The sequence below is a fragment of the Ciona intestinalis genome, chromosome 5 (assembly GCF_000224145.3).
Source record: "Ciona intestinalis chromosome 5, KH, whole genome shotgun sequence".
NCBI lineage: Eukaryota > Metazoa > Chordata > Ascidiacea > Phlebobranchia > Cionidae > Ciona > Ciona intestinalis.
The window spans coordinates 3,878,353-3,902,094 of NC_020170.2; the positions used below are offsets into that span (position 1 = coordinate 3,878,353).

At 35.4% G+C, this 23,742-nt stretch overlaps 3 protein-coding genes across 6 annotated transcripts; 1 reads left to right on the forward strand and 2 right to left on the reverse strand.

Moving 5' to 3' along the window:
* Positions 1–365: 365 nt before the first annotated feature.
* On the reverse strand, positions 366–6,107 carry LOC100177170 (UDP-glucose 4-epimerase). Of its 2 annotated transcripts, none has more exons than XM_026834612.1 (7): positions 6,097–6,107; positions 3,214–3,405; positions 2,708–2,882; positions 2,205–2,355; positions 1,621–1,786; positions 1,341–1,466; positions 366–1,019 (listed from the first exon to the last, which is right to left on the reverse strand). In XM_026834612.1, exons 2-7 carry the CDS (start codon positions 3,382–3,384, stop codon positions 729–731), a joined length of 1,080 nt encoding a protein of 359 aa, XP_026690413.1. In that variant the 5' UTR covers positions 3,385–3,405; positions 6,097–6,107; the 3' UTR covers positions 366–728. The 2 variants fall into 2 exon arrangements, with proteins under 2 accessions (XP_026690413.1, XP_002127539.2); XM_002127503.5 differs by lacking the exon at positions 6,097–6,107 and adding an exon at positions 3,545–3,657.
* zf(cchc/c2h2)-1 (zinc finger (CCHC/C2H2)-1) lies at positions 3,978–23,526 on the forward strand. Of its 3 annotated transcripts, none has more exons than XM_009860367.3 (31): positions 3,978–4,178; positions 4,674–4,768; positions 5,208–5,369; positions 5,610–5,664; positions 6,329–6,381; positions 6,832–6,912; positions 7,340–7,459; positions 7,726–7,844; positions 8,114–8,242; positions 8,611–8,776; positions 9,298–9,438; positions 9,623–9,789; positions 10,190–10,327; positions 10,693–10,858; positions 11,153–11,388; positions 11,769–11,891; positions 12,069–12,213; positions 12,803–12,893; positions 13,110–13,297; positions 13,714–13,904; positions 14,266–14,427; positions 14,797–15,000; positions 15,518–15,595; positions 15,975–16,121; positions 16,400–16,567; positions 16,727–16,862; positions 17,698–17,793; positions 18,153–18,276; positions 18,554–18,730; positions 19,114–19,292; positions 22,943–23,526. In XM_009860367.3, exons 1-31 carry the CDS (start codon positions 4,084–4,086, stop codon positions 23,155–23,157), a joined length of 4,347 nt encoding a protein of 1,448 aa, XP_009858669.1. In that variant the 5' UTR covers positions 3,978–4,083; the 3' UTR covers positions 23,158–23,526. The 3 variants fall into 3 exon arrangements, with proteins under 3 accessions (XP_009858669.1, XP_018667477.1, XP_018667476.1); XM_018811932.2 differs by having other exon boundaries at positions 19,114–19,286; positions 22,943–23,450; XM_018811931.2 differs by having other exon boundaries at positions 4,677–4,768; positions 22,943–23,449.
* On the reverse strand, positions 19,675–21,871 carry LOC104265733. Its single transcript, XM_009860366.3, has 4 exons — positions 21,025–21,871; positions 20,732–20,814; positions 20,298–20,459; positions 19,675–19,975 (listed from the first exon to the last, which is right to left on the reverse strand). The coding sequence occupies exons 1-4, from the start codon at positions 21,851–21,853 to the stop codon at positions 19,841–19,843; spliced, it is 1,209 nt and encodes a 402-aa protein (XP_009858668.2). The 5' UTR covers positions 21,854–21,871; the 3' UTR covers positions 19,675–19,840.
* Positions 23,527–23,742: the final 216 nt, after the last annotated feature.

Genomic DNA, 23,742 nt, shown 5'->3' on the forward strand with positions numbered 1-23,742 from the left:
AAAAAACTTAATGATAATCTGGGAATTGAGTAAAATTACTGATGTTGCTGTTTCTTCCTCATGTAACAGAGCATGGCATTACCACGTTAGGAGAAAGGTTTTGTAGTTGATTTTAGAATGTAGCGTATACTTTTTTAAATGTTGTTTGAAGCAGTAAACAAAGAATATTTACAGAGTTATATACCCGTTGGCGCGCTACTCTAAAAAAAACGTTGTTAATTGTTTAAAACACAATCAAGACACACGGGATATAGGTGCTAACGATATCCCATCTTACCCCACAACACTATGCAATAAAAGAACAAGAACAACAGTTCAAAAACGTTCTATTAGGCCACTAACCTGTCCAATAAGTACATCAGTAATCAAATGAAAATACTTAGTTTATTAATACAAGTGCATTTATTAATATAAAGAATTAAATGGCATACTACAACTATCTTGATGATATTGCAATGTGCTTATGTTCCATTAACTAAACAGTGAGAAAAAGCATATTTTAAGAGTACGTTACTACTATAAGTTTATCAGGTACATAGGTTTAATAAAAACTGCTTGAAGAACGTAAATATTGACTAAAAGGTACTAATAACATTGGCATATACTGTAGATTTTTTGTCAACTTCTCCTACTTTTAGATTTGAGGCAAAGGATTAGAAATTTCACAGATGATGTAGAATTGCTGAAGAATTAGTTACGCATGTTGACACATAGGATATTCTTTACTTCTAATTAGATTCACCAGAGGGATGTAAACCGTTTGGATTTTGATTTTGAAACCTCCACAGATCTTCACACATTTCATCCACAGTCTTTTCAGTTTTCCAGCCAAGTTCTTCAAACGCAAGTGTTGGCTGGCAATACATCGAAGCCACATCGCCTGGCCTTCTATCTTGCATTACTGTCTTGATAACAACACCTGATGCCCTTTCAAAAGCTTGAACCATTTCCAACACTGAAGTTCCAACCCCTGAGCCTAAGTTTATTGGTTGGAAACCTTGTTTCATATTTGGTAATGCCTAAAACAACATGGAAGAAATATAGTGTATTAAGCAACAAAGTTTATTTCCGACGAAGGCCATTAGCTTTAGCAATGTATGTAATACAATCATATATATTACCCATTACATGTGTGTTTTTATGATTGTGGGATCAAACTTCTTTACCTAATATATGTATTAGCCTACTGCTTTTGTTTAAATAATAGTGGTGATACAAATATTAGGCAAAGTTATCAAACCTTCAAACCGGAAAATACTGTGAGCATAAACTTGTCATCTTATCTGAATGATGCGAACTTCAGTTACGCTCTTGTAAAAATAACAAGGTAAAAAACTAACCTTAAGAGCAGCAACATGACCCTTAGCTATGTCAACAACATGAACATAATCTCTTACTCCTGTTCCATCAGGAGTAGGATAGTCGGAACCAAACACATTAAGAGCTTTCCTGCGGCCCACTGCAACCTATATGTATATAATACAAAAGGTATATATAACATACATATTTGATATTTTAATATATACATTCGAAATTTAAAATAAAAAACTTTTAGACTGGAGGCTATGCCCCTGTTAGTAGCAAAGGCAGCAAAACACATCCTATAATTAAAGTTGATACCTGTGCAATGAAAGGCATTAGGTTGTTAGGAATTCCTTTAGGATCTTCTCCTATCATCCCAGAGTGGTGTGCTCCAACTGGGTTGAAATACCTCAGTGACATCACCTTCCATTGGCCATCAGATACCGTCACATCACGCAAGATGTTTTCAATGAAAAGTTTTGTGCTAAAGGATAAAGCTCAATAAGTAAACTCCTATCAGTTAATTATATGAAAGATTACTTATATATTGCTTAATGTAGTATTTGTATCATTTATACACAGTAGATGACCTGAGAAACCCGGCATTTTTTTATACACAGTATCATATTGCCTGGTGCTCTAACCTGAAGGTTAGGGGTACAAGCCTTCATTGTGGGCGTATATGTCCCTGGACCTGGATAAGACACTTATCAAAAGTTGCTTCAACCTAGTGCATTAATGGGTTGTCTAATTTGTCAGCGCATTGTGAAAAAACTTACGTGGTAACTTGCTGTGGGCGGGTATTAGGTGCATAAAACAGAACACCTGTGTTAAAATGACTGCCGCTTCCCCAACGCACAAAGATAAAGCTGTTACACTCATTCATAGTATTACCTACGTACCTAGCATATGGGCAGCTACAGTTACCAACAGGGCTTTCCTCTGTTAGTGGAAGTTTCTCAGGTGGTACTTCAGCATACACAGTTGCTGAGCTACTGAATATAATGTTCTTCACATCGTGGTCATTCATTGCTTTCACAAGCGTTAAAGCCTCTGTTTGGTGGTAAAACAATGTATAGTAAGTGGGGAGAAATGAAACATGTTTTTATTCTATAATCCTAGCCCTGCGACCTAATGAGATGAAGGTGCTATCAGTATCCCATCTTACCCCACAGACCACAGTACTATAATTTAAACCTGATTTTAAAAAAAGAGAAAACATCGCTTACATGAATGAAACAATAAGTGCCCGGCCCAAAGACACACACCCATAATGGTACTGCAACTCATAACCTCTGGGTTAGACGCAGATGTCCCACCACTGTGTCACTGCGACCGATTTTACATAAGATAATTCTCACTATATTTTAATAAACTAGTTATTATAACGCAAAACTAAATTCACCTTTAACATTGTTCTTGTAATATTTCATTGGCAGCTCTTTGGATTCTCCAACAGCTTTAAATCCCCCTGCATGGATCACAGCTTTGATTTTAAACTCATTGAAAATTGAATCCATTATATTTCTATCGCCATAACTCCCTTTCCTGAAGTAAAGCCTCTTTCTTTGAGAAGCATTCTAAAATAATATTGTTCACAAGTTAGAAAAATGATTAGTATATTGTGAGCCACTTTAGATTTTCTCATTGGTTTATTAAGGGAAATGAAAGTTTCTTATTTATTGGTTATTGTTTTATGTTCATGTGGCTTTTTATATGTTACAGTTTTACATATTTATATACTTGTTTATGTACAACTACATATTATTGTTTTCACTTCACCTACTACTACACACACACATATATATATACAGTATGTACTTATTTTTACTATTGTAGTTGCTTCTTTATCTTTGGTATTTATTTAAATGCATGTCCCACTTAATTAAGATTTATCTATGAAAAACATACCACAATATTTTGAATTCTTTTTATCGCAGGTGGTAGATTGTCTTTATCCGATGCTGCATTTGAAAGATTATCTATCACCACAACACTCTCCCCTGCTTCAAGTAGTTCCACCACAACATGGCTTCCAACAAAACCAGCCCCACCAGTTATCAAAACACACGTTTCAGTCATACTACTACCTTAACTCTTAACCTTTAAACAAATGAGGAAATTTGAGTGTTTGAAATGAAAAATGCAAGTGAATAATCAGAACTAGTGAAGAATCCTCCGGTTTTTTACAGAGGAGGTTTCGGCACACATTTATAACAAGTAAATATACAGACACACTTACACGTTTTCAGCGAGAGTTGTCCCGAAATCCAATACGGCGGCATCAGCTGCAAACTAACCTACTACGTTACATCTCTTTTCTCCTAACGAACCCATATGTTAGCCGAACAAGAGATACAACTTAAAACCAGCAGAGTTCATGCAAGGTTAAATATTTGGTAAATGACTTTTAAACAAAATGAAAAAACAACATCATTTTTTATTTTATTGTAGACAAACTTTCACTTTGCATCTGTTTTAATTTACGGATTTTAATGCTAATACAAAACTTTGAATTTGTCATATCTTGGCAGCTTGTCACGTAACTGCAACAATCCTTATTACGAAATTTGGCAAAGTTTTTAGTTCAATTTCATACAGGTTTTCGCTGTTTGCGGTTTTTGGTAAATATGTATGTGGAAGAATAGACATGAATGTTGTTTTATCGTTATTGTTAAACAGGACTTAATACTGTGTAGTCTGCTAAATACTATTGTATGCATGTGGAAATTATAGTAGTATAATTTGCACTAAACATGCTACGGGAAGGACGCGGTAAAAATGCAACCATCACAAGTCAACAGTGAACACAGTTCTCTAAATTCGGGTGCTCCTCGTGGGAAACTAACCCAAGCAGCAAAATTCCAAACCAAAAGGTGAGCCAAACCACTGTGTTCCTTGTACTGTTTCCTGCAATGTTTTAGAAAATTATTGAGCTATGCTAAATTACAATTATGGGTGCTAGTGAAGAGCCTTCCCCCCACCTTATAGGCTGGTGGAAAGTGTTAGTGGTTGGTGCGGTTAGGGGGTTAGTGGTTATAGGTGTTAGTAAATAGTGGTTATAGGGCTTAGGGGTTAGCAAATAAGGTAGGGTGGAAGACTCTTCACTAGCACCCAATTGTGTACTTTAGTAGTTTTGTGCAATATGTACCAAACATGTCATTTCAATCATTTTGCAAATATTCATTCACGGAACATAAAAAATGTCCTCATGGCACACATTTACAAACGTGGCAACTCTTAAGCACCCGTGAGGTGTATGAAATAGAACACCCGTGTTATGACGACTGTCAGTGCCCCATCATGCAAGGATGAATAAGGTATATTCATTCCCTTATTTGGATTAACTAATTCATCCATGTTTACTACAGTAGTTCACCATCTTCTACCAAGCAAACTACTCCGAAATGCTCAAACGGGGGAAAAAACAAATCAATGGAGACTTCTGGTAGTGGAAAGAAAGCGGGTATATATGTATATATATTTATATGTTTGGTTAAATAATAATAACTGGTTATATTTGTAAAATGATCTGTAGGATGTTTGTCTAGATAATTCGACTTTGTTTTGTGCTATGGCTCAGGTGTAAACACATTACATTTTTTGTGTCTTAACATCTAAATACTAAAGTGGTGCCTCTACTGCCTAAAAAAAGTGGTACATATCTCATAAACACAGTTTCATTTCATGAAATTTATCTTGCATCACCATGACAGCAGAATTGTCATGGGAGCTCAACCTACGATAGTATTAAACATTTTTGAATACAATTTTTCTGCAAATAACACTTCGACAATTGCTTATTGCTGTGGTAAATTTAATAGTCTTTAGTTTGTGATGTATACTATATTACTATTAGTTGTGAAATTAATGCTTGATTACTAATAAACTGTCGATGCTTTTAGATAGTATGAATGGTAAATGGCATGTCCCTAAACCTGGGGTTGGCAGTGTGACTTGTAACTTGGAAGAACATCTAGAAGCAACGAGTAATGGCAGGGTATATGATAAACCTAATGTGGCTCATGAAGAAGCTAATAGAAATGGAAAGATGAATGCAGCATATGGTGAATGATATTTAATACTCCTCTGAATGATTTATGTCTAAAAAACTTATAAAAAAGCATAGACATTCATCTCTTGGATAAGCATTGTTCTCTTTGGGCCATATTTCATTGTTATTACCCTTAATTGTTGCATTATCACCAAATAACCTGCTACTATGGTTTCATAATCGAATTTTCTGTTCAAGTTTTCCATAGTTGTAAATGGAATATTAAGTTTTTAAGTGTCCTGTTTTTCCGCAGACAATGTTAAAATGAATCAACAAAATCAAAATCCAGTAAATGGGAAAAACAAAATGTAAGTAAAAACATGTTTACAAATATTGGTTTAACTTTCTAAATGTCCGGCTTTATAATATAACCCTGTATTGCGCAATAATATATATCTCTCTTATTTCTGTTTTGTTGATTTGATTCAGTTGCATTAAGCCTTTGCTTTTGAACTGATCAGTTGAGGTTATGCAAACATAAAGTTTGTATGCTTATGGGAATAACTACATTGTGCAATTATATTGACTCACTATGTAAACAAAAGGTCCAATATCACCTGATGTGTTATGTTTTAGAAATAGAACTTGTACCTTGATGACATGTTTAAACAGAATTTTAACATTTGTTTTACAACCGTTTTGTAGAATCAATACATCAAGAGTTAAGACCAATTATTATAGTCAACAGTTTATAACTCTTTATACTGCACTAGTTTCGAAGAAACTATTATTGTAGGCACCTTATTTAAATTTCAACCAATAAAAGTAGTTGTAAAAGTGCAGCCTAGAGTGGTATAAACTTTTTATTTGTACATTTTAGAAGCCAATAGCTTTATAAACTAAGCAAAGATATATTATATATATATATATAATATATTTATTGCAGTGTTGCACTAAACACTTAAGATTTAAAGATATATTTTAAATCGATGATATTTGCCTATCTACATTAGTTGTCTATTTTATTGTTAGGATTCAGCATAATGAAACTACTAAGACAGTGAACACAGTACACAAAGAAGCAGGTATTTCATGAGATTACTTACAAAGCTTTATGTAAACGAAACTTCTCTCTCACTTTCAATAACAACTCTCTGTTCTCTGTCTGGGCATTCAATTCTATGTAAGTGAGTTCTTATGGCATTCAATGTCATGGAACTTACGGTAGAGTTAGCCCAATTCCTTAACACCCGATTGTTATATATGAAAACAAAAGTCCCACTACCTTGCCAAAATCCAATGTCATGCAATCAACCATAGTCTAATTTTAATGTGTACAATATTAATTAAATTTATTCTTTATGTACTAACAAAAGAAAAGATTTGTATAAGATTTGGCAATTTGTTAAATACTGTTTATTTATACAAACTTTTACTTTCTTTTGTTTTAAAAACTACTGTAATGTAAAATAAATGATTGACACAATGTTTATTAAAGATATTTGCTATATGTTGTGCGTATTCAAATATTTCAGATGATGCTAAACCAACAGAACTGGGTATCAGTGCCAAAATCAAGAAAAAAAGAAATAAGAAAAAGCGTGACAAGCTACCAGGTAAGGCTTAACTAATTATTGCTGTTTAACACCATTTAAATACGTGTTAGACTCTTTGGTTTATGTTACATTACAATGTCTGAAGGTGGCCTTTGCCGTAGAAAAGGTCACATAAGTGGCATGCAAAATTAAATAAATGAATCAATGTAACTTATTTATTCTCGCTTGGTCGGGCAACGACAGTCTTACAACACGGTGTCCTGTTTCATACACCTTGTGCCTGCTCACGAGTTACCAAGTATGTAACTTTGTGTGTTATTTTATTGATTTGAATTTAATGTTTTATACAATTTAATGTTCTATTTGGCTTTACCAACACCTAAAATCCACACAGAATAAAATTAACTGCTTCACATAACCTGAGATTTAATAAAGGTAACCACAGTTATAAAACATACTCGGTATTGATCATAAATTGTTTCCCTAGCTACAAGTCCAGACCCGCTAATTCAAGCAGGTAATGAGATTCTGAAACTAGTGAACAGTGGTGTAAATAAGAACCAAAACACTCCACCAACTCCAAGTGTGGATTGCTCTGAAACACCAAGTAGGCTATTTACATGGTTGCTGTGTCTTTATATTGCTTCTAGTTCTGTATATGTAAATTTAGAGTGTCTAGTTCTCTGTATGTAATAGTGATATATAATATTATATATATATATTAAAGTTTTATTTGTTAAGTTTGAGAGTATCATTAGAGTTTTGATCAGTGTACTACAATAAAGCTTGTGAAACCCTGTTTTAAATCCTGAATCATCTTAACACATATTTCCATGTATATCAGAACACTTCAGATATGTTTTTGCCTTACAGAAATCCATCAGAAGAAAGTGGTTCCATCTACACCCACCATTTCCCCTGGTATGGAAAAACTTGGTTTGAAACAAGCAGAAGCTCGGCTTAGTAGAGATTATATATTTACACTGGAAAAGGTTTGTACTTTTGAACTATTATTAAACTCGACTTTTCAGGTTTTCTAATAAGAATTTTATTGGTTGTGTTGCAGTAAAAACAACCCTTTCCCATTTTATGGCAGTGAGCACTAATATAATAATTAAACAATAATATCCCAGTACACTTCTAAACTTGTAGCTGTCATAAAATAAGTTTTTTTAGATACAACTGTTATAGAATTTTTAGATACAAAGTAAACACCATTAAATACCTTGATATTATAGGCAAAATTCTTTATTATCTGTAGAAATCTGAAGACTTTCCCCATGCAAAGTTTGTATGTAAACTGTGCAACTATCACCTTGATAATGTACCTCTTGCACACAAGCACATTAAGGAGAAAAGGCATCAGAAGGCACTGAAGGAAAGACAGCAGGTGGGTTGTAAGCTATTCTATTCTATACTATGAGAATGAGGTGCCATGACTTGGAATTTAGGCCAGACTGGCCATTACCCCAACACCCAGTGAGCCAGTTGTAGGCTATATAAAGATGTGGTAAAGCTGAGGTACAAGTAACCTGAAGTAGGCCCACTGTTGTTATGTGAACTGGGTAATAGGCCGCAATTTTTTTCATGTGTCTTACTACTTCTCCAGCCACCAGGTAATGGGCCAACTGTGGCCTAAATTTAAAGTCCTAGAACATGCCTCACTTTAAGATCTCACCCACATAAAAAAGCACCTCATCTAAACAAAAGAACGTCATCCTCATAAAAAAAATCCAAATTCAAAATTTATTTCTCTAGGACAACATATTACGTGAGCTCTCCCTTCCTTCCCCCCCTGCCATCAACAACCTACAGAAGGTCTTACTTACTGAGGTAGTAGCTGAAGTAATGAGTGAAAGTGACGTACAACTACGCACTAACACAGTGCAAGACCTTGAACAACTTATCAGCACTCATATACCAAGTATGTGGAAATTTTCAATATGTTAATTGCAATATGTTAGTTTTAATATATAATATATATATATATGTTACTTTCAGAATAAATTTTTAATATACTTTTTTCAATAGCAATGTTACTATGTTATTTTCAATACAAGATTTTAATATGCTGTTTTAAAGAACATTAGAGTCTATATATACATGATGCGATTTTCAAAGAAGTGACACAAGGTTATTGTTCTATCATGCACAAGCACGATAACATATAGCAAGAGCAATAACAATTTGTCACTGCATATTCTTAGTAACAGCACTGAATCAATTATTCTGTTATGTCTTTCTAGTTAAAGCAACATTCTTATACCTACAGTGTATAATTTGCATAAATGCAAGACTTATCATAATAACATTTTTACAGCGTAAGTATAAGAAATAAACGTTTCATCAAGTAGGCTATACAATGTTAAAAGTTTACTTTTTTACAGTTTCGTAATGGAATATTTTTCAAAAATTTAAATCAAATGGTTATTAATTTTCACACAGAGTCACGTGTTGTGTTATATGGTTCATCATGCAGTGGGTTTGGTTTTACATCAAGTGATGTGAATGTTGATCTACAATACCCATCCACCATGCGTGCTCCTGCTGCCTTGCTTAAAGTTCTTTCACTTCTTCAAGATTCAGGTAAAAAAATCACATAAAAACAGTTTAGGTAAAACAGAAAAAAACAGCAATTAATGCATTCTATACTATAGGTAAGGTCCTGTAGTATAAAACTCTGACATACCATGGGACCTGAGATTAGGCAATAGCCCCATTATGCACGAGCCTATATATGTGTTAATTTATTCTTCATTTTCCACCATAGAGACTTACCAAGATGTGAATGCGGATTTTCTCGGAAAGAATCCTCGGATTAATTTCACGGATCAAAAATCATCACTTAACATCTCTTTAAGCACGGGGAACGAATCGAGCATCCTGACAAGTCGTCTGCTACGTTTCTACTCCCTGCTTGACCCCAGAGTAATTCAGGTGAATTTACCAGTAATTTTCCGTCATATATGACTTCATCAATTAGACATGATATTGATGAGAATATGGATGAATGTAACTTATTTTATCCTTCTGGAAAGCAACAGTCGTTATAACACAGGTATTTCGTTTCATACAACTCGTGCCAGCTTACGAGTTACCTCCTATATATACTTTGTGGGTGTTTTTTTCTGTATAGCTGGAAATTTAGAAAGCCCAATAGGGACCACTTGGTAAGAGCAATTGTCTAAAAGTTTTTTTTTTAAACAGGTATGCTCACAGACTACAGTGGTAGTAGCGACAAGCTTTGAACCCCAAACCTTCGGGTTAGAGGAAGAAACATATTCACCATGTATATAGCTGTTCCCACATGTCTAATACTTGTTCTTACCCCCCACAGTTAAGCATGGTGTTTCGTAAATGGGCAAAAATGTGTCGACTTGATCTACAAAGTGAGGGTTCCCTACCATCCCATGCATTCATCATTATGACCATCTTCTTCATGCAAAGGCACAAATATATACCAGCTCTACATGAGGTATGGCTAAATCTGTATACTATGTTGTATATATTTGAGGTAGTGGGGTTTAGAGCCTAAGCAAAATCGAATTGAATGACAAAAAAAGGCATTACAAACCTTATAAAAGTAACATGTAACCAAGCTTTTAAAATACGGGTGACATCCTTTGTTTTAGCACTCCAGTTTTAGGCTTAAAATAGCTTTTATTTTGCTGATACAAGTACATAATAGAGGAAGAGGCAAAAGTATAATTGTGTTACTTTTAACCAACAAGGCACCGCAGGTTTGACGACCATGAGTGTGTGACTGCATTTTACCAATGTCACTCCTGAATTTGCGAAAACAAAAAAAAACCTATATGTAAATATTAAATCCTGTCCCAGATAATTGCTGACCACGACATGACATCCATATTGAACCATTCTTCCATTTCTAAATGTGAGTTGCTGGACTTTACAAGTGGTTCATGTCATTACACGGCAACTTTACCACCTAAACAACCAAGCAGTCCTGTAAAGAAGCCGACCCCTACTGAAGAGGATGAAACTGGTATGTCATTTGTTGTTATTATTATAAACCATATGCCTTGATAGGTTTGTAAACATTGAATGAATAAATGAATGTGTGTAACTTATTTATTTCTATATGGCTGGGTAACAACTGTCGTTATAACTTGATAGTTTTTTTCAAAAAGGTTTTTAAATTTTTACAACGACTGTTGTTATAACACTGATGTTCTTTTTCCTAAAAAAATGGTTTTCAATTGTGGCAAAGTCTGCCTTTTAACATTGGTGTTCATTTCGTACTAAAATAGGAAAACAATTATTTCAAAATTTCAAACAGACTCGGACGCTGAAACAAACACGACACTCGAGAATTGCATATCTGAATCTCCAGATAGCAATATTGAGCTTGATTCGCCACTATCAGGCGCTCAAGAGCCCGTCAAGCCGTCCCCCATACAACCCAACAACCCTGTTAACCTTATGGGAGGGTTAGAGGGAAAACAATTGCTTGTTGCTGATTTGTGGTTGGCCATGATAAAGTTCTTTGCATTGGAGTATCCTATGGAAGACCAGGTTAGTTGAGATCGGGGCTGAATTCGAGGTTTAAAGGGGCATACCAATGAAAAGTTAAATTTGTTTAGGCCTGTTGATGGAAAAATAAACAACAGTTTGTTAGTTTATACATAGGTGTCAGCTGTTTCAATATTTAGTTAAATATTTAATTCTGGTAAAAATTTTAGACTCAGATTTGTCCATAGAAATATAGGGAATTTTATTAATAAATGTGGTGAGTGCAATATACTTCAGCTATGTATTAACAACACCCTGGGGCCTTAACATTACGCCTAAAATGTAATTTTATAACGGACATAACCCCATACCTGCACACTCAAAATCATTTCTTTGTTATAAGACCACCTGTATAATGTGTATATAAGCATATCAATTTTCAGATCATATGCATCTGCACAAGTCGAACCCTGCTTAGATCAGATAAGAATTGGAGCAGAAAAAGGGTTGCAATTGTTGATCCTTTCTCTTCCAAGAGAAATCTATGTCGTTCTATGACTCAACAGGTAACATTATGTCGATTATGACATCATAACTCAATGTAATAAATCCTGTGAATTTTACCCTGATATGGTGCTCATATAATCTGTTTTTGTTCAAGCCACACAGCAGTTAGCCGTTAACCCTACCACCCCAGGTTTGCTGCCTATTTTTATAGTATATAAAATGTAAAAAACTTGCAGGCAGTGTTTGGGTACATGATGTCCCGGTTAAAAGCAGCCGTGACTTACTTCTATGCTTCACGTGCACAAAATGATACACCGCAAGTATCATGTGGCAATCATGATGTGAATGATAACACTCCATCTACTAGTAATGGTGGTACAGGTTTGTCTCAGTTGTATACGTTTGTTTATATATATAGTAGGGTGGGGGAGGATGAGACACCTTTCGCATATAATATCTAAATATTCTGATCGTGTCTTAAACAATTAACAACGCTCCATGCTAGTTGTAAGGATAAGGTTTTATATTTATATGAATGTTCTTGGTTTACTACCAAATGACCAGAAAATAGAATGAAAGGTGTCCCATCTTTCCCCACCCAATAAATATGTTATGCTGATTCTATATGGCTGTGAACCTATGGCAAGGCAGCGGAATTTAAGCCAGAGTTGGCCTATTAATATTACCCCAAATTCCAGATTCTGGACTCTTTACTGTTTTTTTTAAAATATGTTCTAAAACTATTGGTAGTTATTACTGGGTTTCATTAGCGGCAACACAGAGTCTTAACATGTGTTTGAAAATAGAATCCAAATTAAAGTCATACGAATAACACATGCAGTTTAACGTGATCATGCGTTAAAACAACTAGAGATAGCATCACCAATTCAATGGTAATAATACACAACAACATTAGCCCATAACAATAATGTTATTATTATATCTTAACCAAACTTCCCACCATCGGCAGGTATAGAGGAACAACTGGATGAAGTTGTTCCAAAAATTTGTGACATGGCAATCCACTCTGTGCTTGACGAAGTTGCTGAGGATACTACAAGGTTGTTACTTGTAATATATATATATTAGTTAAGTAGTATATAATATAAAGTATTCTCTACAAAGTTACATATGTAGTAACTTGTGAGACACGAGGTGTATGAAACAGACCACCTGTGATTTAATGACTATCGTTTCCCATGCCCGCTAGAATAAAGTAAGTTATATTCATTATCAGTCACCTCCCATGTTAACTATATATATATTACTTATTGCAGGTATGAGTTTACTAATAAAGTGATAACTGGTGGACACTACCCCGTCAAAGTTTGTGTCCTGTGCAAGAATGAGGGGCATGTTCGCAAGGATTGTCCCGATGAAGCTAAAGTTATGGACCTTGTGGAACTACCACCTATAACCAAGTCTCTACTAAATGCACTGGATCGTGTATGCAACTATATGTATGGTAAGTTAATTGAATGTTATTTAAATATATGGTATGTTATCTGCCAATGCAGTCTATTTTGGGGCGGTTAGGTGTTTTGGTATTTTTATTGTTGTATAAAATTTATCTGCAAATGGGGCGTTATCTTCTATATGGGTTAGGTCCTATAGTAAGTTCATTGTTATTTGTATCTTATAAGTAATATTATCTACTAATGCTGTTTTAAGGAATGTTATGAGACCTAAAATTTATACCAGAATTTTCCCATTACTTTTTAGCTGATTGTGCGATAAACAGTTTATTAAACCAGTAAAACTTGCAAAACAGTCAAAGGGTCATATTAATGACGATTCAAATTAATGTCTGCTCATTTTTGGATTGCAACCAAACGGTTGATAAGCACTGATATAAATTCTGTGATAATACAATTTACACAGAAAACTTCGCATTGAGGCAGAAGGAAGTCCAGGAAAGAAACAAAATATGTGAAGCACTTATGAATTACATACAACGCAAATACAACTTCAAATGTCAGATGAATTTATTCGGTTCTTCAAGAAATGGTTTTGGTTTTCGTCGTAGTGACCTTGATATTTGTATGACTTTCTATGGGAATGCTACAGGAGAGGTAGGGCTGTTCATTTATATATAATCTTTTATAAATAAAAGCGGCACATATGGTATAAAATGTAGTGTATTTTGGAAAATCGGAGGCAAAGCACAGTTGGTTAGCGTGTCTGCCTCTGACCCAGAGGTTATGGGTTCAAGGTTTGTCGCTGCTACCATTGTAACCTATGTGTTGATCCAACCCAATGGTCACTAATGGATTGTCAAAGTTGTCAGCCAAACTGAAAGAAAAAACAGTCACCCACAAAGTTACATACCTAGTAACTCAAAAGCTGCTACAGGGGGTATAAAACAGAACACCCGTGTTGTAACTACTGACGTTTTTTACATTCATATACATTCATTACTTTTTGTTTCTCCAGGATTTAGACTTCGTGTCCATCATCACTGATGTTGCGAAGTGTCTTCGTAGGAATTCCGATCTTTGCAACATCCTCCCAATCACCACAGCTAAAGTCCCGATCGTAAAGTTCGAGCACAAGATGAGTGGCTTGGAGGGAGACATAAGTTTATACAACTTACTGGTAATTTGGTATTATTTGGGGTAATGGCAAAATCTGGCCTAAATCCCAGCGTCTTAAGGACTCTCCCATACAGAATAGAATAACGATCTATTTGTCGTAACCAAGCTGGTATAATATAGGCAAGAAAAAAAATAAAAGAAATCATATTTGTAAAGTATGAATGAGTGAATGAATATAACTTATTTATCCTCGCGTGGCAGTGTAAGAACAGTCCTATTAACACGGGTGTTTTGTTTCATACAGCCCACTTACAAGTTAGTAAATAACTTTGTAGGTGGTTATTTATGGCTTTTTGCCCATATCCTTATGCTTATATTTCATTGTACAAACATAACTGTACAATGTAGCTTAAACTGCACATAACATCAGGCACAAAAGAACACAGCTATGTTATCCTGTTATTCTTCCATTGATTGTCGATGCAAGGTGCTCGGGTATGCCATGAAAGTTTTCGTGAAGCGGTGTCAGATTGGTGATGCTTCACGAGGCTCATTATCATCATATGCATACACACTCATGGTCATATTCTATCTGCAACAGAGGAAACCTCCAGTGCTGCCAGTTTTACAACAGGTTGGTTGAATGCATTTAAACGTTTAATTGATTGGTCAACACTGGAACACTAGTTCTAGAATATTTTGATGCAGAACCCACTTCTTGTCTTTCTGTTCTATGTGAGTGAGGTCCCACAGTGTGGCACGCCATGGGCCCTAGGATTTGGGCCAGAATTGGCTCATTATCCCCCTTTTTGGCCTATGTAATTTCAGCTATCAAAACCAGTACTACAAGTCGGAAGTATTTGGTAACTGAACGATACCAGGTTCAATGCTCAATACTGGTAGATATATGTGTATTCTAGCAGTTGTTATTTTACTAATGAGTAGTAGCACCCTGGTTGGTGGGGTAATGGGCCAACTCTGCCATAGATTTGAGATCCCATGTCATTTCAGGCCCAAGGACACAAACACAGTCAATGATATCAGTATTTAGCATTAAACACTGTATCCTTGGATTACAATGCAATTACCTAACCACTAAGCCAAGGCATCAAACAAAAAAGTCACATATATTCACTTCTAAATATCCACAGTTATACGAAGGTAGTGAACAACCTGTAGATACAATAGATGGTTGGAATGCCTGGTTCAACAGTGATGTCAAAGCTTTGGTAAGTATTCATATTATGTACATACATCAGGCTTATGAAATATATATGTTGTTTATGTCAGGCATATTAATCCTTTTTAAATTACTATGTTTTTTATTTTTATTTTTCTGTAAAAGGACCTGAATTATATGTGGAAAATATTGCATGGAGAATTGTTTTAGATTTATTGGGGCTTGATTTTTGTCTATTTCGTAGGGTTTTTGTATCACCATATTCTTACTGTATTTCTTTACACAAGAATCGTTGAACTCTATGAGCACCAGATCTGGGTCAGATTCGCGGAATTTATCACAATCAAACACACATACCTTTAATAGCCTCTACAGCTATGGTGTGTGAACTTTACATGTGTATTGCAAAGTATTGTAAATATTCACAGAAAGATATCTGGCCCGAGTTTGGCAAGAACAAGGAATCCATCGGCGAGCTGTGGCACAATATGCTTCGCTTCTATACAGAGGAGTTTGACTTCAGACACCATGTTGTGTGTATAAGAAAGCATGAACCATTGACTGTGTTTGAAAAGGTAAGTTATACAATACAGTGATATGGGGTAAGACACCTTTAGCACATAATATCTAAATATCGTGTTTTAAACAATTAACGCTGGTCTATGGAAGTCTTAAGAATATGGTTTTATAATTCTTTGTGTGTTCTTTGTTTACTACCAAATGGGACGAGAAAATCAAATGGGATATCAATGGGCCAAATCTGGCCTAAACCCCTGGGTGTTGGGCTAAGTCCAGCCTAAATCTCAGTTCCTCGAGAAAGTCTTCCACCCATATAAAATACTTTCTAATATAGGAATGGACTTCCAAGTTTATTTCAATTGAAGATCCGTTTGATTTGAACCATAACCTTGGTGCTGGTGTATCGCGCAAGATGAGCAACTTTATCATGCGTGTGTTTGTGAAAGCAAGGCAACACTTTGCCAACTTACCACCGAAAAATATGGATCCTATTCATGAACCTGTAAGTTGTGTTAAACATGATTATGTTAAAAAGTTATAGTTAAAATGATTACAGTAAAAAGATTGTTAAAAGTTATGTTAAAATAATTATGTTTGGAAATAAAAATTAGGATAATTTTTATCGATACCACACCGTTTCACATAGACATCATATATTCAGGAATATTTCTTCGATGCCAACATCCTCATGGATGGAGAGGAAGCTCCCAATGACCGATGTTGCAGAGTTTGTGGGAAGATCGGACACTTTGTACGAGACTGTCCCAGGAAGAAAAGAAGAAGAGGACAAGATAATGGTGATTGTGAATGTTTCATTATTATTGTGTGGTTGACAGGGATATTAAAAAATTTTGACAGATAAGTTTTTGACAGACAGTTTTTACAAAGAGATTTTACGGACAAGTTATTGACAAGACAGTTTTACTGTATAACAGACATTCTTAAGGTTTATGTGAAAATATTCGAAAAAATAGCCAATGATTTATAATGGTATATAACAGTGGTTCCCAAACTTTTCTTCACCCGGCGTCACTTGAGCTGTTAAAAATGTTTGCAGTGCACTGCGCACTTATAGCCAACTACGTTAAGCGTAACATTCATGTTATATTCGCTATCGCAGTGGTATAAAACTACAATTTATATGGAAATAAAATATTAATAGAAATCAATTTTCTCGACCATGCTGGATTGAGAGCGCTTCTGCAAACTTTAAAGTCGCACTCGACAAGTTGCGGCAGCGCACCAGTGTGCGCGGCGCCCACTTTGGAAACCAAGGGTATATAATATAAAACTGCTGGAAGAAGAAATTACAAAACTGTTATGATCTATTTATTTAATCAGTGAATAAATCTAATTATACCTGTAATCATGAATGAATGTCACTAATTTTCCTAATAACAGTCCTTATAACATGGGTGTTCTGTTTCATACACCTCGTGCCCGCTTATGAGTTACCAATTATGTAACTTTGTTGGTAAATAATTCACTTGATTTAAATTGAACTTTATATTATTTAATGTTCTATTTGCCTTTGCTAACATGCAAAAAGCCTCAGAATACAATTACCTGTTTTACATACTTGGAGATAATAAACCACGCACACAAAACTAACGTAAGCTTATATTTAAACAGGGCAACAAGAAGTAAAGGATATGAATGAATACAGATGTTTCTTATGTGGAGAATTTGGACATATTAAGAAAGATTGCCCAGAGTATAACAATGATAGTACGTATTGTATAATTCAACTACATAATGTATGATATTTTTCATTAAAATAAAAAACAGTTTTTACGTTCATTTTTTTGTTTTTAACTCTGGCCTAAGTCCAACTGTGGCCTAAATCTCAGGTTCCATGGTGTGCCATGCCATAGGACCTCACCAACATAGAATAGAATAGAATACAATCTAATAGTTTGGCTTACTTTAAAAATAGTGCGTATATGTGAAATTAAATGTGTAAAATATGACTATTTTATGAGTACAACATAGGTCCTAGGATTTAATGCAGGATTCTCCCACCATCCCCAAAAATGAATACATATACATAATATATAGCTTATACTAACCATGTACAAACCACGCAGGTAACTTCACAGGACAAAACAAATTTTTCCGTGGTTCTTCACCAAGAAACTCTGACTTTCAACAAAGGAACTTTCAATCTCCCAAATACAAGATGTCTCCTCACCAGAATAATAAGAGGAACAAGTATGTAGCTTCTTTTTGTTTATAAAGTGTTTTTATGATGGTAGGGTATCTGGGTATGGTTTTAAACACATGTGGTATATTTATTAATTCTTTTTATTTTATTTTTTATATATTTTTATATGATGTTTTTTATAGCCCCACACCCAGATACATAGTATATCCATAAACCTCATGCTCACTGTCGAGTTATAACATAAATGTCTTCCTATGCACAAAGCACATTATATTATTACAGTAACACTCATTACGCCTAATATATAATCCATTAACATCACAGTTCCCATACACCTGGTAGCAGAGACACAAGAAGAAGTAGCCCCCCACCCCACCCCAGCCATCGATCAAATGAAACTCGTGCAAAGATGAATCTATTTCCACCTCCTGCTCAGGAAAGATCGATCGAGAGCAGTCCACGTTTCGTGCAATCATCACCAAAGCAAATTCCTGATAAGAGGTATTTATTCTAACACATTGAAGGTAATCGGCCAATCCTGGCATAAATCCTAGGAGCCATGGCCACGCTGCGAGATCTCACCAACATAGAATAGGTGTTTCTCTAGAGAAATACTATACACAAGTTGTAACACCGAATTCTGACTGTTGTTTTACCAAGTCAACCAGATTGGTTCAAGGCTCTTTGCTCTTACTATTGCAGGCGTACGTGTCTTTGAGCAAGACACTTAGTGGCTTTCCCCCTAGAAAAACTTTTACCACCAAAGTTGCATACAATCGCAATTTGGCAGGAAGTGCATGAACAGAATACCCATGTAATACAGACTGTCGTTTACCGGCCACGCGAGTATTAAGCAAGCTAGGTTCATTCATCTCTAATTCCAGGCGGACACCAAACAAACAGTGGCCTTCCTCCCCCCACACCCAGCAATCTCCTGTATACCACCAACCACCATCTGCATCTACACAAGGTTACCATGGATCTCCATACAATGTGATTCCTTATAATAATGGAGTGTATGGTGGATCGCCATACAATACTGGGATGCCTGATCATGGTAAAGGTAGGACTGTATGGAGTGTTTGGACTGTAGAATTCAGGTCTTAGGATATTTAGAGATCTTAAGATTTGTAAAGATTTATTGTGTTACTGTATAGGAAACATTCCCTGATAAAGTCTTGTATGACAGACATAACTTTAGAAATACACAATGTTTTTTTATACTAGATAAGCTGTTAAAATATTATTTAGTGAATATGGTTTTACTTTTTAAACCAAGTCTATAAAATGCAGTTGTGTCATATATAGGCTGGAGTGTTTGTATTAAATAAGATACTTAAACAGCAAACGCTATGGCAGACGAAACATCGGTTCTTTAACATCACAAAACAAAGGTCAGGAAATATCTTTCACACTTACAATATATACTCCTGACAACAACAATATATATAATAAAGAAGTTTATTAAAACAATATTCATAATAATACACATATAATTATAAAATCCACCTATAACCAGCACTGTACATAAACTGGGTATTCCTTTTACTAAAAAAGCAAGACTAATTTTTTGAAATGCAGAGATAATTTCAGACCATATTTCTTTTCCTATTACTCCACAAAACTCGGGTCAAATGAAGTCATTCTAATTTCATCTCCAGCTACTAACTTCAACACCCCGTAGCATCTTTCTTCCGACGTTATGTCCATTAGTTTGTTTTGTACGTCACGTTTCTTTGGATGAAACTGCATAAAAATATCAACTCTAAATGAGTCACATGCTACTAATTTATTTTTTTTACTCTATGGTTTTTATAGCAAAAAAACACGAACCATTTTTTAAACATATTTAATTATACAAAAATGTCCCACAGTTACACAAACTAAAATAAAATTACCCCTATAATTCTCAGACATAAAAACTCAATTGGTAAATATAGCAAACACAGTCTACTGTGGCTCTGCTCGTTTGTACGAACCCCTAACATCAAGTTAAACACATTTCAGGGTCAAAAGTGTTAAAACATAACGTCACCTATATTCCAAAAATTAAACCTTGAAAACTCACCTGTATAAGATAGCCAGGTCTTTTCATGACTTTGTCATCATAAAACATTGCCACTACATCTTGTGTGTCAATTAAACCAGATCCAAACGTTAATTTCTTTAGTTCTTCAAATGAAATGCGGAATTTTGAAGCTCGTATTATGATTATGTCTTGTGCATTACTCTGGAACAAAAAAACATTTGTTTGTATCGCCACCATGGCATAGTTAGTTAGCGTACATGCCCCTAATCAAGAGTTTATGGGTTCAAGGCTCTTTACTGCTACTATTGTGGGAGTATGTGTCTTTAGGCAAGATACTCAACGACAATTCTTCATACCCAACATTGTATATGTACATTCTATTCTACATGGGTGAGGTCCTATAGCTTTACACACCAACTGACCTAGGATTCGGACCCCAGTTACCCCATTACCCACACTTTGAAAGCAACTACCTTGTATAGTTCCATAAGTTGTCCTTCATTTACTTCAGTAAGATTTACAGAGGTTTGTCCAGTATTCCCATTTCCCATAAAACCTGAAAAATATAATGTGTCAAAATACTTGCAATGTAACTCAATGTATAATAGGGTGGGGTCGGTGGGGCAAGATGGACACCGTTAAAACACTATGTCCCTAATCGTGTTTTTAACAATTATCCACGCTTTTCGGGAGGATACGCACATATATTTTTTGTAAATATTTTTCAATTACTACCAAATGTTATGGTAATGTGAATTCTCTTCACCTTGACTTGGTAAATCGCATTCATTGTAAGATTCAAATGTCTCCATACACTCCTGGTCGTCGTTGGTTTGGTCTGCGTGTCTTTGATCATCACACCCTTCGTGTATAGGACTCAATGTTCGCTTGTTAAGGGTATAGCTTGTGTGTTCTGTTGTATCCGTTACACCTTCCGTATCATTCGATGTCGAAGCATTTTCCGTCGTTCCTGTCTCATTTTGTAACCTGTTTGATTCTTTATGTGTATTGGTGACATTTTTGTTGCTTAATTTCTCGCAGTAATTATCATCGGTAGCAACACTGTCCAGCGACGACACAGAAAACACTGATTCCCAGTCACTGTCCGCTTCAATAGTGCTACAATCGTCCTGACTCATGATTCTCGCGTGCTCTATGGTCACGTGATGCTGTGTCATGCGTTCGTCATCTTCCACGCTTGCCCTTGATAACTTGACCACACCTCCACACCATTGACCACTGTTTATAGCAGTCGCTCTATCCAACTTCGTATGCAACCCTACACGCTTAGCAAGCACCACAGTATGTGTCGATTGAAAGGACTTGGGTTGCGCTGCTTCATTTCTATTTTTATTTAGAGCATTTTCAGAATCCTTCCTTTTTGCACAATCGTTCTCCTGAACTCTGTGACTTGTATTGAAGTGTCCATCCGCTACGTTCAAAGCTTGTACTTCTCTGGAGAACTGATCCTCGTATATCCATTCTAAAGTTAATTTTAACCGACCTGGCTTAACATCAACGTTATATTCCAAACTTTTCTCTTTAAATTTAAAACTTGAAAGAAATTGAAGCAAATTTTCCGGCAGATTCAGCATCTCGACTTTTACCAGCAACCAAATCTAAACCTACAATACAAAACACGTATCAAAATTTCACAATTTTTCTGAATCTTATATTAATTCTTAAAACCAGAATCTATAAAACTGGTGCTTAGAAAAATCGGATCTAACTATTCTTGTCACCACTTTTCTGGTATATAACATTAACAACAAATATAGTACTGTGGGGAAGATGGGACACCTTTTCACGTCCCATTTGGCAGTAAAAAAAACATTTAAAGAATTATAAATCTATATCTTCACGACTCCCGTAGATCGTTGTTAAATGTTTGAAACGCAATCAGGATATTTGGATATTATGTTCCAAAGATGACCCATCTCCCCTCCACCCTACAATACGATGCGCAATTTACCATATCCCAATAAAGACTCGTCGTGTGGCGTACTGAAGGTTTACAACAAATCTCTCTTTGCTACACAATACGTAATACAACATAATAACATGCCCGTTAAAAACACTAGCAAATTTAACCATTCTAAAATTAGAGAAAAATTAACATACGTTACATAAAGTACCCTACACGATACGTTACAACATAAAACTACATACACGCAAACCAAACATAACACTCTCACACGTCCTACTAACGCAGCTGCTTCACCACTTTTACTGCAGACCCGATACTGCAACTGTCGTTTTACTGATAAGGCCACTCAAAACGATAGCTTAACTTCTAAAGAATTTTATATTTGCCTTCATTCATTAGAAATTTAATAGTCGCTTTATTTAAATGCAATTACGTAACCTAAATGTAAAATTGGTTACTAGAAGCGGACACTAGGTGTAGGAAACGGAACATTTGTATTTTAACGACTGTCGTTGCCCCGCCATGCGAAGATAAAACAAGTTACATTTTTACGAATATAAAAATAATTGACTAAATGAATGTAACTTCAACTTGTTTTATTCTTGCGTGACGGAGCAACATCATTTGTTACAACACGTGTGTTCTGTTTCATACACCTTATGTCCGCTTACGAGTTACCACGTATGTGACTTTGTGAGTGATAATTTAAGGTGATTTTTGAAGTATGTAATGAGTAATGTATCCATATATTTTACAGATCCTCACCGTGACCAGATGGGCAATGGAACACAATATCTCAACAACCCGGCAATGGTGCAGGGCAGAAACCGTAACATGGCATACAGTCCTATGCACCCTCTACTATCGCCGATGATGAACGACGGTCAGCAGATGTCGCCCGGCAGCCGTACCCCAATGGGGAGCTCTCCCCACAAGCAGCAAAGGCACCATAACCGTCGCAACCAGAAATAAGACCCACGACAAGCGTCCTTTATCGTCTCGTAAAGTTTTATCCCCGCTTACATTAGTGTTGTTTGGTGATTATTTTTTCATCACTTTTTAGGATGCAATTTAGCGCGCAACATTTTCTTCGAACACCTTTGGTTTTATGTTTTCTTGTGGTTCTAGCTATCGTCTGCCACTTGTTTTGCTTCCAAGACGTTTTATTCTTTTAAACTTTTAGCGCCGCACCCTGAGACGGGTAAGCTTGAAATCTGAAAACAGATTTCTGTATTTTGTTTTAAAATAAATTGATTTAGACCAATGTGGTTGCTGTTTATCAGCTGCAATAGGTTTCCATCCGGTTTTGTAAGCCAATATGATTTTTTTGCAATATAAAACTGTGGTTGGCAAATTTGTAGGTGTATCAATTTGTTGGTCGGTATATGTTTGCCTATCTTAGAAAGAAATACACTAGGTTGGCTTTTTTCAATGGGCCATCTCACACTTTTATTAAGAAGGATTTAAACATGGTAAATGCTCCTAAGAATTAAGTGTATTTTTTAATATTGACTTTGCTCTTTGCCGATGGAAGTGCAAAAATGTCGGTTATTTAAA